General features: G+C 48.3%; 1 protein-coding gene across 22 annotated transcripts in view; it reads left to right on the forward strand.

Annotated features, from left to right (window-relative positions):
- The window catches only part of TENM2 (teneurin transmembrane protein 2), a 1,294,348-nt gene that overhangs the window by 1,191,481 nt on the left and 90,258 nt on the right, over positions 1 to 12,609 (forward strand). For all 22 annotated transcript variants that reach the window (XM_051844425.2, XM_051844426.2, XM_051844423.2 and 19 more), the window contains one exon: positions 11,041 to 11,187. In XM_051844425.2, the coding sequence (XP_051700385.1) occupies positions 11,041 to 11,187 (147 nt within the window). The remainder of the gene's footprint in view (positions 1 to 11,040; positions 11,188 to 12,609) is intronic.

The raw sequence follows: 12,609 nt of genomic DNA on the forward strand, positions 1-12,609 counted from the left end.
CTGGATTGGGTTCAGGTTTCAGCCCTGGCCATTGCAGGCATTTGAGGAATGAGCCAGCAAATGGAAACTCTGTAGTTGTCTCTGTCTCTGTTTCTAATATGAATAATCATTTTTTAAAACAATCATGTCAGATTAAGTCATCTTTCTGTTCAACTCTCCCACCCCAGTGGCTTCTTTCTTTTTTCTTCTCTACTTGTTTGTTGCAGAGTGGGGGAGGGAGAGAGAGGTTCCACCTGCTGATTTACTCCCCAAATGCCCACTGACACCAGGAGCCAGGAACTCAGTCCAGGTCCCCCACATCTCCCACATGGATGGCAGTAACCCAGTCATACTTGCAGTCCCTCCAGTACCCCAAGCCTCCTGTGCCTCGGGGCCTTGGTACCTACAGCTTCCTCTGGCCAGACTACCGTGCCCCATGTACTGGCATGACTTACCTCCTCCCCACCTTCAGGATCTTTGCTCCAATATCCCTCCACCATCCCACACCAAAACAGCTCCCCCATTACAGTCCCCTCTAATCCCTGCCGTGGTGATTGACTCATCCATCTGCTGTATTAGCTTTTTGAGTGTTAGTTGTAGAATGTTAGTAGAATGTAAGACCTTGGAAAACAAGACCTTGCCTCTCTCCTTGGTCACTGAGTTCCTGTGTCTAGAAGGTGTCTAGTTCATAAGCAGTGCTCAAGAGCTGTTGACAGTGAAAGAACAAGATGGGCCGACCACAGAAAAGAGCAACTTGGAGACACTCGCTACATGTTTGGTGTGAGACTGGTCTTTGTCCTTTAGAGCTCTGTCTGGCCCAGTTCTCACACACACACACACACACACACACACACACACACAGAGGACTCATCAGAGGCTAGGGACAGAGCAGGAAATGAAGTTCACCTCCCTTGCCCGGGGGCCACCATACTCCTAGCAGGTGCTGGCAGGCCCCTGGGGCACACCTTCTGGTTCATAGCATTAGAAACTTGGTTTTGTTTATGATAACAAAGTGAGTCAAAGTCTCCTCTGATTCCTTCCCTCTACCCAGATTCACACCTAAACCCCAAATGGCAATTCATTAATCCACAGTGGGCAAGTCCTGCATTTCCCACTCAGTGTATTCTCTTCCCAGAGGGAAATCTAGGTGGGAAATTAAGTTAAAATCCAAAGATTGCTTGGGGAGCAAGGAGTCAGAGCAAGGAACAGAATCACCCCTCAGTATCCCTGGTTGATTGGATTCAGGTCTTCCCCCAACCCCACACGAATACCAAACACTGGGCTGCTCAAGCTCTTTGTATAAAATGTCACAGTATCTGGGTATAACCTGTGCACATCTTTCTGTGTATTTCAACTCCTCTTTAGATGACTTACAATACCTAATATAATATAAATAGTTATTATGCTATTTTGTTTAGGGAATAATGACAAGGCAAAATCTGTACATGGCTAGTAAATAGCAATTTGTTTTTCCAAATATTTTCCATACAGAGTTGGTTCAATTTGTGGATGTGAAAGGCTGGCAGAATGAGGCTCCAAGGCTGCCTTCCCCCAGTGGAATCATGCCTGGCTGGAGCGGGGCAAAGTGCACAGACTGAGAGGCGGGCAGGCCTGGGTTCAAGCCCTTCATCGACCACTTACAGTGATCATGACCCTGAGCAAGTTAATTAACTTCTCTGAGCTTCAGCCTTTTCAACCATACATGATGATCATGATGCATTCCTCATATAGTCCTTGGCGGGGCTCAGGGAGGTAATAAGATGTGAGCCTTTCTGCAGCCAGTAGCTAATCCTCATTAGCAGGTGCTATTGCTCCCTCCCCTTTGCCGGGCAGGATGCGCACTCGGACTCTCTTGTTCTGCCAGCTCCATTTCTACACCCCAAGCAGACTGCCCCTTTCTGTGAACACATTTCTCTGCACCTGCTTGAGAGCCCTATGCCCGAGGATTCTTGATAGTGGAACTTCACACACCTCTTGTGTTTTAAGGGAAATACTATAGAAAAGCTGCCGCACCCTCTGGACACACAGAAATGTCTCTACAAGATTTGCTGTTTTTGTTGTTATTATATGAAAAGCTTCCTAGAGTCCAGAATTTCAGTCCTGGGGCAGAGTCTTTGCCTAGCTCTTTTACTATCTCTAATAAACAAACATTTAATGATTTCCTTACATTTCCTGAACTTGTATTGGGAACAACAACCAAAAATGGCAATTTATTGTTGACCTGATTTTACACTGGTTAAAGGAGGGCTGTCAGCCTTGAAGAAGGTTTGAACAAGTATGTGTGCTCAGGCCTCGCAGGTGTTGTTTATATTTTTATAAGCCTCCTGTGGCTATAAGGTCGCTCAGTGGTATAGAGATTGGATGGTTAAAAATAACAAATAAGAAATCAAAGTCATGCCTTGTCCCTATTTCCATACTGGTAGGTAGCGACCACATTTATTATTTGCTGGACAGCCATGGGAATGAGCAACACAAGGTACAACAACTTGATTAGCCTCCAAGAGCCAAGGTAACCATTGAATCTTCCAGATAGTGTCTTCCCTTCCTTTCCATGTCTCTTGTCAACCTCTGAAACTACCAGCGTGCCTTCTCTTCCCCCATACTGGGGCTCTGGTCTCTCTATTTTGGTCAGGTTGAAAGGCAAGAATCCACACTGGCACATGCGCTCACACAGAGCTTCTGTCATCAGCGTGGTCTGAGACTTGTGCTACAACCAGCTGCTATTCCTTCTTAGGAAAGTGTCATCTTTTCAGGAGCTTAGGGTATGGCCTACAAGGTGATTTTCTGTTTACCTGGCTGCCAAATCACAGGACACAGTGAAGCAGCAAAGAAACACTGCGTGGATTTGCTTTTTTCTTTTTTAATGCATTCATTCAACTGATATCTTTAAGGCCTGGCACTGGGGTAGGCATTGGAAACAAAGCTATAAATAACTGAGCAAAAACCTTTACAGCTTGGAGATTCAGAGGCTCCCAGGAAAATGGTGTTAAGCCATTGATTCTCAACCTCTTCTGTGTGTAGGAATCACCTAGGGAAATCTAAAATGGGAGAATATTGGTGCCTGGGCCTTATTTTCAGAGACTCTGATTTCATAAGGGTATGGCTTGGCATGGGAATTGTCCCACACTCCTGGATGATTCCAATGTGCAGCCTTGTCAAGACCCAGTGCTATAAACCAAGGATGGGTTAGAATCCAAATGAGTGCCATAAGAAAAAGAGAGGGTGCTTGTGATGGGGATGGATTCCTGAGCTAGGGGTCAAGGAGCTGTCCCTGAACATGAGTTGGCTAAGCCGAAAAAGAATGGCTTTAGCCAAAGTTGATGCAAGGAATGTAGATGAGGGAGGGGGACCTGCCAGATCACAAAAGAAGGGTCCAGGCTATGTTGTAGAACACAGGGTGGTATGCTGAAGCCCACGCCGCAGAGGTGGTGCTGGTGTGAGATGAGAGGGGACAATTTGGCAGGATCAGAACATGTAAAACCTTTGAGGCTCTTTGGGGGGTTAGAACCCCATCCCAAAGCAGTGGTTCTCACACTGAGCAGGCATCCAGGTCCCCAGGAGGGCTTGTGAAAATGCAGGTGCCTGGGCCCCAGCTCCAGAGGTCTGATTGAGTAGGTCCTGGATGGAGCTCAAGAATATGCGGTTCTCACAAGTGCCCCGGGGAGGCTGAAGCTGCTGGCCCCAGAACCCCCTCTATGAGAAGTGCTTCTCTAATCTAAAACATTGGCAAAACTCATGGAGGGCTTTTTTTTTTTCATCAGGGGCAGCCATGAGTCGCCATGTGAGTTGGTAACATGGTGAGGCTAAATCCAACCATCATCAGTCAGCCGCCACATCGTCCTTTGTGTAGATGAAATGGAATAAAGAAAGATGATATACCAGGGGAAAGAAGCAGGTGCCCCACGGAAGGCACAGGTTGTGTCCAACCCCAGTGCTACTGGAGGGATAATCAGTCACTTTGAACTCACTAAGTAACTGGCATAGCATTTCAGTTTGAACAACTATGCCCCATTATCACTGCCTAGACTCAGTTTCCTGTCTTGTGATCATCTACTTAAAAAAATAGTAATGGATTAAAAGTACCCGAGGGGTAAGCGTTTGGCCTAACAATTAGGACACCTACCTCCGACATCCATGTGCCTGGATTCCATCCCCTTCTCTGGCTCCCTCTCCCAGCTACCTGCAAATGCACACCCTTGGAGGCAGCAGTTACGGCTGAAGTCTTTGGGTCCTTGTCCCCCACTTTGGAGACCTGTATTGAGCTCCCGACTCCTGACTTTGGCCCAGCCCTAGTCACTATAGGCATTTGGGGAGAGAATCAGCAGATAAGATTATTTATCTGTCTGCCTGCCTCTAGAATGAAATAAGTAACATACATTTTAAAAATTTAAAAAGAGCCTGAAACATCAGTACACAGTAAGATATGTCTTCCCTCTCCCCGTTTTCTTCAAGGATGGAAGGGTCACCACTGTTTCTGAGGCCCAGGCTGAGCCTACTGCCACCTTCTTGCCACAGAAGACAGAAATGATGCTGATCAGTGAGAATCCAGGTGCACGGAGGACACATGTGCCATAAACAGCTGGATCCAAATTCATATCAGCTTGCAGAGCTGTTTCTGTGGCTGCCGGGGAGGGCGGGGTGGAGAGAGATTCCTGCCCTGTGAGCAGAAGGCGGCTGCTCCTCGGCCGTAGACCACAGACAGGATTGGAGGCCTTCCTGGCACCCCACACGCTGGCGCCCACACCGATGCTCAACGATGCACACACGCTGTTAAGACAAAAGCGTCTGTGTCTTGATGGTCTGTGCCCTTTGCAACAGTGCTGGGTCCAGTGCTGGCTTATGGTTGCATATCCTGCCAATCTATGCATACAAATAGAACCCCTTTCCTGCTCCCCACTGCACATGTGGGTGAGCCGGAGGGACAAGCCAAAGGCCAGAGATTGCTTCCTTGGCAGGCAGTCTTTTAAAACAAGGCAGAGTTCTCCCCAGAGTGTCTCAAAGCGTCAGATTAATTTTCTGAGCCTTTGCCACTGCTATTTAGCAGAAATGGCTCCCGACTCCCTAGTGATCCCCAAACCCCCAACACCTTAGCTGCTTGCGAGGGTGCAGAGCCCTGGGATACAATGGGAGGCTATAGCATTCAGCAGTTCCCATTTGTGTGCACTCCCTAATCCAGCCACACGCAGCTCCAGGAAAACTGCGACATTTAAAACAGCTTGAGGGAGAGGGGGGATCTAATTAAGTTAACAACGAAAACTCCAAGTCTTCCCAAGAGGAAAAGCCACCGTTTGTTCTGCCTTCAAATCTCCTGCCTCTCATCATTGCCCTTCGCTCCAGTGGGCTTTCTTCTCGCTGAGCTGAAGCACGTGGCGTAGCTGGATTTTTCACTGGTGGTCAGAGAGCGGCTGTGGATGTCCTAGGATGTGCTAACGCATGCTGAGGATGTCCCTGAAATTCCCCCCCCCCTTTTTTTTTTTCTCATTTGAAATCAGATAGGCCCTGGGTTTTTTCCTGATGTAGGAGACTGGCTAGAGAACTGGCGTGCACTTGAGGATTGGCTGGGAAGGGAAGGTCTACCACGAACTCCAGGATTAGTAGGAACAGCAGTTTTATCAAGCACCTGTTGAGCACTTACCATGTGAAGGGCTCTGTCCTAATCTCTTCCTTTATCATTTCACTTAATGCCTCTGGCATCTGTATAAAATCAGCACTGTCAGCATCCCCATCACATTGGTGATGTTCAGTCAACAAACATTTATAGAGTGTCTGTTATTTGCCAATCATTTTTCCAAACACAGAGATATGCCCATAACACAACAGACAGAAATATCTACCTTCCTGAAGGTTGCATTCTCTTGAAAGGGGGCAATAAAGAAGATTGATTAGTAAAATAGATCATTTCACGAACAGCCGGAGTAAGGCTCAGAGAGGTGCATCTACCAGCCCAAGCTCACACAGGCAGTGAGAGGTGAATCTAGGTTTCAGTGCCATAACTCTCTGACTCCAAACCAGCTTAGGTTTTCCCTTAAGTGAGAAAAAAACTTTGCACAAAGAGCTCACCCAAGGTTGTGACAGCTTTGCTAACGGTGCCTTTAAGCAGAGAACCCCACGGCTTTTCTTGTGGTCCACCTTCGCCCCCCTCCTCCCCCCACCCCCCGCAGCCAGTTTTGGGTTCTCACTCCCATTTCTGTCCGGGTAGCCTGTTGTCCCTTGTGTTGTTGCTGAGGCGTGCTGGTGGTTGGGTGTTGAAACCCTCTCTCTCTCTCTCCTTACCCCTTATGAAACACAAGCCATTGATTTGCACCTCTGAGCTGCCGCACATGGCAGAACACGTCTGGATGCTTTTTGAGAAAAGCCTTTTGGGGTAATCATAGCTTTCTTCAAGTATGTGTATGCACCCCTTTGCTGTGCGCAAGATGTTATTTTGTTCATGCCTAATTTTGTTAAGGCAAAAAGCCTGCCTACCTGGTAACTGTGTTGAAGGATTTTTTTTTTTCTGTTTTCTTTTTTTAGTGGTTGGAATTTATGTGTGGAAAAGTCTTGGAAGCTATCCTGTTCCACTCTGCCAAAGGCATTGGAGATGCTGGTTTCAGTCCGAAGCTATGCATTCACTCATTCCCATGCAGCTATGTGTTGGGTACTAGCAACTCACGAATACTCAGGCTCCACAGAGCACCTCCCCTGACAGGTTTACGCCATACTAGGAGTGCCCAGGGCAGCGGTTCAGCTGTATACTGCACAATCCTAGAGGCACCATTCACACTGCAGTTAATGACTACATGAACATTTATTATGGCCATTTTCCTGCCCGTGTGTGTAAGGTGTTTGGAGGAAGGGTTGCTACATGTCCCAGCAAGCATCAGGGAGGCACCACCGCTGTGATACAGTGTGATGGACAGGGCGCCCTATAGGAAGGGAGAAGGGTGCCACGACCAGTGGGCTCAGGAATTCTGGAAAATCTTCCAGGAGGAGGTGACTTCCAAGTGTGGACCTAAAGAGTGAGTCTAAGTCAGGGAGAAGAGAAAAGGACAAAGAAAAGGCCAAGTGGGTTAAGTCTAACCAAAGCATAAGGAGATCTTTGGATAGGATGGCGAGGTGGGAGCCTGTTCTTGTGAGTTCCGAAGGGCACGTTAAGGGCGTTAGACATCACGCTGGAGTCAGTGGAAAGCTATTGACGTGTTTTCAGCAGTGTCCAAAATGGAGAGAAATGGATGATGATGTGAGACAGCCGGCAGAGAGTGCCGTCAGAGGCTCTGAGCAGAGTCTGAACCAGAGTGAAGCTGGCTTAGGTGAAGGGAGTAGCAGTAGGATTGGGAATAGAGGGCAGATTCCAGGGCAGTGAGGAGGAGGAGGAGGCGGGACTGACCTGGGATTCCATACTAAGGGCGAGAGGCGTGGCGGAAGGGGAGGGTAGCCCAAGATGGCTTCCCTGGTGCCTGACTCAAACCATGGGCTCCAGGAGGATGCTGTTCACTGGGGAGGGAAGGTGAGGAGGCTGATTAGTGTGGAGTTTGAGACGTTCCTGAGTGAACAGACATCACTGATGTCCTTGAATGTTCTCCCTCACAAGAAGACTCTCCGTCTTGGGCAGGGAAGTTCCCATTATGGTTAAGGACTCACAGAAGAGTCTGCAGGGAGTGGCCAGGCTGAGATGACAAGCCCCGCCTGATGGTTTCCAATTTATTCAGTCACCTACTGTGTGCCTGCAGCTGAGCCAGCAGGGGGAACCCTACCTGTCGCATTTCCCAGGGGCTTTCTGTCCAGGGCAGTTTTTCAGCCTTGGCACTGTGGAGACGCAGGGTGTTCCATTCTTTGTTGCGAGGGCTGTCTTGCACGTTGCAGGAAGCTAAACAGCAACGCAGGCCTTCTAGATGTCAGTAGCATTTGTCTCCTCCCCAAACTGTAATGATCAAAAATGCCTGCACACCTTGCAGAGTGTCCCCTGGGAACAAAGGGGCGGACACAAAGGCCCTTACCGAGAGCCGCTGGTCTAGGGTCATGACAGGACTGGAAGTCTCCAGGGAGCCAGCCAGGTGTGCCTTAAGGGACTGCATGTCGGTGGTCTTAGAGGAAAGCACTCAGGGAAGTTAGAGCAGTGCTAGCCTGAAATCCAGAAAAACTCCGCATCGGAGACTTCTTGGATGAGGATGCCCAAATAGGAGCCCATAAGCCTAATCCAACTTCAGTTATCACCTCCTCTCCAGAGGAAAGCCGCCACCTGATACCCATTTGCCCTCCAGACTAATTACTTCCTACATTTTGTTTTCCCTTAAGCAGAATCTGGCTTTGCACTTCACAAACACAAAGAATCACCTCCTCACAAGGCCACCAGCAGAATGAACTTGCGATGGGGGTAGCTTGGGGTTGCCTAGCAACGCCACGCACCTACCAAGGCTGCTTTCTTCCTCTTCAAGCTAAAAGCAAAGTCCTGTCCATTAATTCCCAGCTGCCCTGAAACTTCTCAGAGATTTGCCAGCTTCCTACTGTTCGTGTTTTCATCTTCCTCGTATGATGCGGAGAAAACCCGCTACTGTGGTCTGTTTATCTCACTTCAGTTGGTCAGGGCCGGGGGAGGACCAAGAGAGAAAGCGAAGATGGGGGAAAAGGCTCATCCAGTCTAAGAACACATATATTTTGGATATTGCTGACGGACATGCTAGTACTCTTTGCAGATTTGGATTTTATGTACTGGACGTGGGTTTCTTACACAATGAGCCTTCTGCTGAGACTTTGGGGTGATTTTTGTGAGACAGGAGACCTCAAAGTAGGTAAATAACAAAACACACGGAACATACAGCACACTGAGCAGATGTTGACAGGTCTGTCATTTAGTGCATCTGTACGATCTGATCCTAAGAATTCTGCTGGTAGAGATTTTAACTCTGGAGGTGGCTGGAGCTTGGAGATATTTTCTCCCTCTTCAGAACCTGTGAAGTGTCCCTTGGGCTTTTCCTCCTGAATTCCATTTTACGCCTGCAGAAACGCTGGTGGCGTTTCTCTGCAACTGGGGATAGCTTCTCCTGCAAGTACTCTTGCCCAGGGTGAGCAAGGGACATGTCATGGGTGGTCAGGCAGGGCCACAGTAGCCTCATTGATAAGGAAAGGTATGGAGACGAGAGTTAGGGGTTGTAAGGACAAGTGTGGAGACAAAGCACACCCTCTGGAAGTGTGGTTGTACAAACGTCAATGCATGCCGGATTTAGTGTCAGTCTGTGCATCCAAAAAAACCAATTCCCTGCTAATAAATAGTCCCCTTGCTTTCCCTCTCAGCTTCCTTACCCAGACTGTCCTCTGTTCCCAACCCTCTTCTGTCCACGCCACATTCTGGAAAGAGCAGGAGAGAACGAGCTCTGAGGAGCAAACCCCCCTAAAGAAGTAAAACTCCGTTGCAAAGCCTCCTGACTTTTCTTTGGGGGAGGAGTCCTTCCAGCTCCCCCCCGCCCCCGCTGCCGACTGCACAAATTGGGTGGATCTGTGTTTGCATAAAGGGTGCTTGAGAGAAGAGAGGAATGGAGCCAGGTGAAGGCCCTTGGAACGGCAGAGGGAGCAGGATGGGACATGCACACTTTGGGTTCACAGGATCTAGGCTGGGAAGATTTCAAATCAATTACCTCCCTGTTATGAAGCTCTTCCTTTCTCCATCACCGGCTCACCCAGCCCCTGCTTTGTGTGGTTTAAAAATAGATACAGAGAAATGGAAATAGAGATGGTGGCAGAGGCGGGGACAGGATATAAGATTTAGATGTTCGGGGGAGTTACTTTTGGGGGGAAATATATGGTATTTGGGGTATATTTCAGTGAGGTAAAAAAAGCCTACCTAGATTGCACAACTCTGTAAATTTACTAGAAGTCATTGTTTTGTATGCTTACAACAGGTGAATTCTCCAGTATGTAGATTATGCCTCAGTAAAGCTGTTAAAAGAAAGAGAAATGAAAACATTTCTAGGAATTCTTGCAAGCAAGTAGGTCTTGTGAGTGTGGCTACATCATCCCCATCTGTCTGCTTCTCTCTGTGTCTTACAAAGGGTGACAGAGGCTATGCTGGGGAGGCATTTCCCGTCTCTCTTTAGTGAGTCTCTCTTCTCTCCCTCTCCAGCCTCCCTCTATCCAAATTCCAGTTAGGAGGGAGTAGCAGCAATTGTTTAGGGAGCTATTTGGGAATTAGGTAGGCTGCTGATTTCTCTCTCTCTCTCTCTCTCTCTCTCTCTCTCTCTCTCTCTCACACACACACACACACACACACACTCAGAAAACAAAGAAAGCCACAAAACACGAACTACTGCTGCCCTGCCCTACCCCATTAATAAATATGTATGAATCCCTCTTTTTCCCAGTCCATGGCACCCAGCACCTACTCCTTCACAGCCTTCAAATCCTGCAGTATTTTTAAATTGTGCCATAAATAGATGGAGTGATAGGCAGCCAACATTTTTAAGTGCCCCTTAAAACTAAATATTACAAGAATATGAAAATAGCCCAGTAGAGCCATCCAGGCTCGGTCATGAAAAGCTCGTGATAATCATATGTAAATTTATCTCTAAAATTCTGAAAGACGGAGGGCATCTTGCCTCTATCCTGGATTGATAGGAATTTTTTTTACCCTTCTGCAGAAGGCACTTCTAAAAAGAGAGGGAGAGGGAAAGAGAGGAAGAGGAGGAGGAAAGGAAGCAAGAGAAAGAAAAGCTTCAGCTGAGGTAGCTGGAATCCTGAGCTCCGGGCTGCAGAGCACAGCCTAGCTAAGCTGGCTGTCAGCCCAGCCCTGGTGTAGTTGTCTGGGATGTGCACTGAACTCCCCAATTGGGGAAGGTTGCTCTGACCCCTGCACCCAGGTCAGTGGCCGTTGGGGATTCCCTGCATCTGCGACCCCACTCCGTCTTGCACCTGCATGCGTGGCCTGCCTGGCCTGCTTCCCCGGACTCTTTGGAAAAAGCAGGCATGGGCCCCACTGTGAGGCTGGCCCAGTGGCTGCCCTGAGGCCTTGCTCCCCCTTTGCATGGCTTCCCTGCTTCCCCGGCGCGGCCTCACGTCCCTCCTTCTCATCCTCTCCATTTCTCCAACCAGATGGCTGCCCTGATCTGTGCAACGGTAACGGGAGATGCACACTGGGTCAGAACAGCTGGCAGTGTGTCTGCCAGACCGGCTGGAGAGGGCCCGGATGCAACGTTGCCATGGAGACCTCCTGTGCTGATAACAAGGATAATGAGGGAGGTGAGCACGCGTCTTCTCATTCCCAGCCCCTAGGAGCAGAGCATTGGGTGTGCTTTTGTCTTGAGTCCTTTTTCTCCTGAAAGCCCTCCCCTTATTGTTGTCACGTGCTGTTGTAACATTTCCTTTGCAGCAAGTGCAGCGGAGAGTGGGCGCCCCTGGCACGGCGGGGACTGGTGGAGACACGAGCTGCAAGCCCCGGGGTTTGATGCTGGCTTGGGATTCTCAACTAGCTGTGCCTTCGGCAAGGCAGCTGGGTGCCAGTGCTGCCTTGAGGGTGACTGGTCCCATCAGACCATGCGAGCTTGGGATTTAGCAGTCGGTGGCACTGGTGGAGCCTTGCACTGCTAAGACGTCATGAGCGATGCTTCCCTTCACCATTAGAGCACTCTCTAGTGTCACTTTGAGAAGAGGAAACCAAGGCCTGGAGGGTGGCTAAGTAACTTTTAATAATACAGCCACCAGTGGTAACACTGGCAATCAAACCAGCCCTGCTTCAAAAATGCACAATCAGCAAAAATACTGCCTGTGACCAAGGTCAGGCTCAGAAGCTCACGGTGGTTTAAATATTTTTAATGGATGGTGGGGAAATTCTAAAAAGGTGTTAAGACGCATATTTCATGACCTGTGAAAAACTGTGGGCAATTCACTGTCCATAGATCAGATTTTTTTGATTTATTAAGGTATGATTGACATGCAAAAATCTGTACTTATTCAGTATATACCTCTCGCTGAGTTCAGGATAGGTATGCACCTATGAAAGCATCACTATTGTCCAAGCCAACAATTCTTCCCACCCCCTCTGACATTATTATTATGAATATTAAATTTGCTTGGTTTGATGTTTTTATGTGGTAAGAAAACATGAGGTCTTTCCTCTTAGCAAATTCTAAATATGCACTGCAGTATTGTTAGCTAGAATCAATACACTGTTTAATAGGTCTGCAGAACTTATTTATTGTGCGTAACTGACCATCTTTACCCTTTAACCTGCATCACTGCATCCACTGGAATACACCCACGCCCATTTCTTTCTGTCTGGTCCATGGCTGCTTTCACCATCCATGAACAACTGAGACCCCCAGGCTGCCAAAGCCTGAACAAGTTACTTGCTGACCCCTGACGGGAAAAAGATTGCCAAGCGTGTTCTAAACCTCAGGGATGAATTTTCTTGCCTTTTTTACTTCCCAAGATTCTGGGGCTCACTGGGATTGTATTAGCACACAGGCTATCCAGTCTCCTAAGATACTATGGAACATTCCCCAGATACTGGTACAGATCTGCGATCACCCTCACCAGAATTACTAGCTGGTCAGAATTCACGCAGGGCAAAAGTTGCCTCAGGGTACAGGAGCATCTGTGAATCCAGTTGCTTTGTTTAACACTGATGTGTGTACTCTAGGAATCTCAGCAGCCCCACGGTCA

Source organism: Oryctolagus cuniculus, chromosome 6 (assembly GCF_964237555.1).
Source record: "Oryctolagus cuniculus chromosome 6, mOryCun1.1, whole genome shotgun sequence".
In the NCBI taxonomy this organism is placed as follows: domain Eukaryota; kingdom Metazoa; phylum Chordata; class Mammalia; order Lagomorpha; family Leporidae; genus Oryctolagus; species Oryctolagus cuniculus.